This window comes from Echinops telfairi, unplaced genomic scaffold (genome assembly GCF_000313985.2).
Source record: "Echinops telfairi isolate 266 unplaced genomic scaffold, ASM31398v2 ScPeMD7_2291;HRSCAF=2852, whole genome shotgun sequence".
Lineage (NCBI taxonomy): Eukaryota > Metazoa > Chordata > Mammalia > Afrosoricida > Tenrecidae > Echinops > Echinops telfairi.
This window is the reverse complement of record NW_022106189.1, coordinates 34,886,560-34,888,667: the sequence shown is the minus strand read 5'-3', so window position 1 is coordinate 34,888,667 and position 2,108 is coordinate 34,886,560. Positions and strand designations below refer to the sequence as shown.

The window sequence follows — 2,108 nt, the reverse complement described above, 5'->3', positions numbered from 1 at the left end:
TCGTGTTCACACAGGCTCGTGTGCTTCTTCTCTGTGGACTTTGTTGTTTCGCTAAATTGATTTTATTATTATTACAAACCACTCTGAATTTCCTCAGAAAAAAATCCTAAGAAGTGAAATTTCTCTGAAAGGAAATTAGATTTGAAGGTTTTTGTTATAAATTGTCAAACTTTCTCTTTAGTATTGACTGATCATTTTTCTTGTCATTCTTACTTATTTTTACATTTTCAAAAACAAAAGTGGAATCTTATTCTACTTAAATCTGATTAATGGAGATGAATTTATTTTTTAAAGCTTTTAAAAATATTTGTGATCACAAAATATGTTTGTTTTTAATCTGTAATTTTACATTAAATGTACAAATCAAGGTACAAATCACTTTACAAGGTACAAATCACTCTTTTTGTGATTTCTGATGGGTTGTGGCAAGTACACCGAGTTATGCATGTATCTACTCCTATAAGCAAGACGCCAAACAGTCCACATCCCAAAACACTTCCTTGTGCTTCTTTGTAATCAACTCTTTCTCCTATTTGCCTTGTTGCTTGGCAACTGAGGTTCAGCTCTCCATTTTTCAATCTTTTAGAAATATACAGACTTAAATATTTATGGATGGAATGATAGTGGCCTGGAATCCTTTCTTTAAAATAGGAGAAATAAGATTGGCCATAAGTTGGTCATTGTTGAAGCTGGATAACAGAACTGAAAGACTCATTATCCTATTCTCTACACTTATGCATGGGTTTAACATTTTCAATAATAATTTTAAGTAAGTTTCTGTATGCTTTCCAAATCTTTTCTGCCATATTTCTACTAGTCAATCGGTTCTTGGTTTTCTTTTTTGTCTGTGATTATTTTGTGTACACATCCTTAATAAAGTTTGTTATAGTTACTTTTCACATTATTATTATTTATCAAACTGTCAAAACCATTAGGCATTTGGAATGATACCCACAGCCATAGTTTTCGAAGGTCCCTGTTGGTTCCGTTCCTTTAAGGCTGGTGTGACCGCTGTCTCTAACGTACCTTTACTGGCTGGCTGATGAAGATGTTCTGGAATACTGATAATGCCAAGGAGATAACCCAGCTGGTGGCTTGATCTCTGTTCAATTCCAGACTGTAACGTTCTGTCAAAAAGGCTGAGGCCAGACTAGGGACACCCAGAAAGAGCCAGCAGACATAAGCCAGCCATCTTTGCAGGCCAGTAGAGAGGGGCTTCTCCTCTTCTGAAATCAAGATGGGGACACTGGTCACTTCCCTGAAGGACAAAGGTTAAAAGGACAATATCTTACCCAATGGAGAGAGCAGTCTAAGATGGTCACAGGTGATACAGAAAATGCACTGCTTTACCTGGAGGGTCCTTGTTTCATGGGAACAATGTGTGCTTCCAAGATTTCCTGGAGTTTCTGCAGCTGAGTGGCTGCACTGAGGAAGTCACAAGGTGGTTGAACCCGTGATACCTGGTGGTCCAAATGAGTTTGAAGCCTCTGCACAACTCTGAGCAGGTAACAGCAGAAATGATGGTGGTTTTCAGAGACCACTGAAAATATATTTTGAATGGATACTTTCATAAGGAGATTTCGATAAATTATAATTGCAGGTAGATTAATGATGATATAAAATTATTCTACACAGTGGAGAGATTAGAGCTGGAAAAATACAGCATTTTTATCTTCTTAAGAACAGTGGTAAATTTCTAACAATTTAAAAATTGTTAAACATTGATAAAAGACTTTCTCAACATCATTTACCATTTTATTTATTTTTTTCATTTACCTTTAAACATCGTACTTCAGTTCATGGGATCTAAAACCAAAAAACACAAAACTCGCTGCCATCAAGTCGATGCTGACTCATAGCAACTCTTTAGAACATGGTAGAACTGCCCCTGTGGGTTGCTGAGACTCTAACTCTTTATGGGAATAGAAAGCCTGTCATTCTCCCGAGGAGCAACGGGTGGTTTTAGACTACTGACTTATCAGACAACAAGCCAATGAGTAACCACGATGTCATCAGGACTCCTATGGGATCTATGCTACTGGTAAATGTCCAAAAGCCCAAACTGTATTTGAGAATCCATACATTGTATAATCTTTTTTTTTTTTTTT

At 36.5% G+C, this 2,108-nt stretch overlaps 1 protein-coding gene across 1 annotated transcript in view; it reads right to left on the bottom strand.

Moving 5' to 3' along the window:
* The window catches only part of PKD1L3 (polycystin 1 like 3, transient receptor potential channel interacting), a 32,165-nt gene that overhangs the window by 19,052 nt on the left and 11,005 nt on the right, over window positions 1-2,108 (bottom strand). The window contains 2 exon segments of the mRNA XM_045293922.1: window positions 1,027-1,258; window positions 1,351-1,540. Coding sequence (XP_045149857.1) covers window positions 1,027-1,258; window positions 1,351-1,540 — 422 coding nt within the window.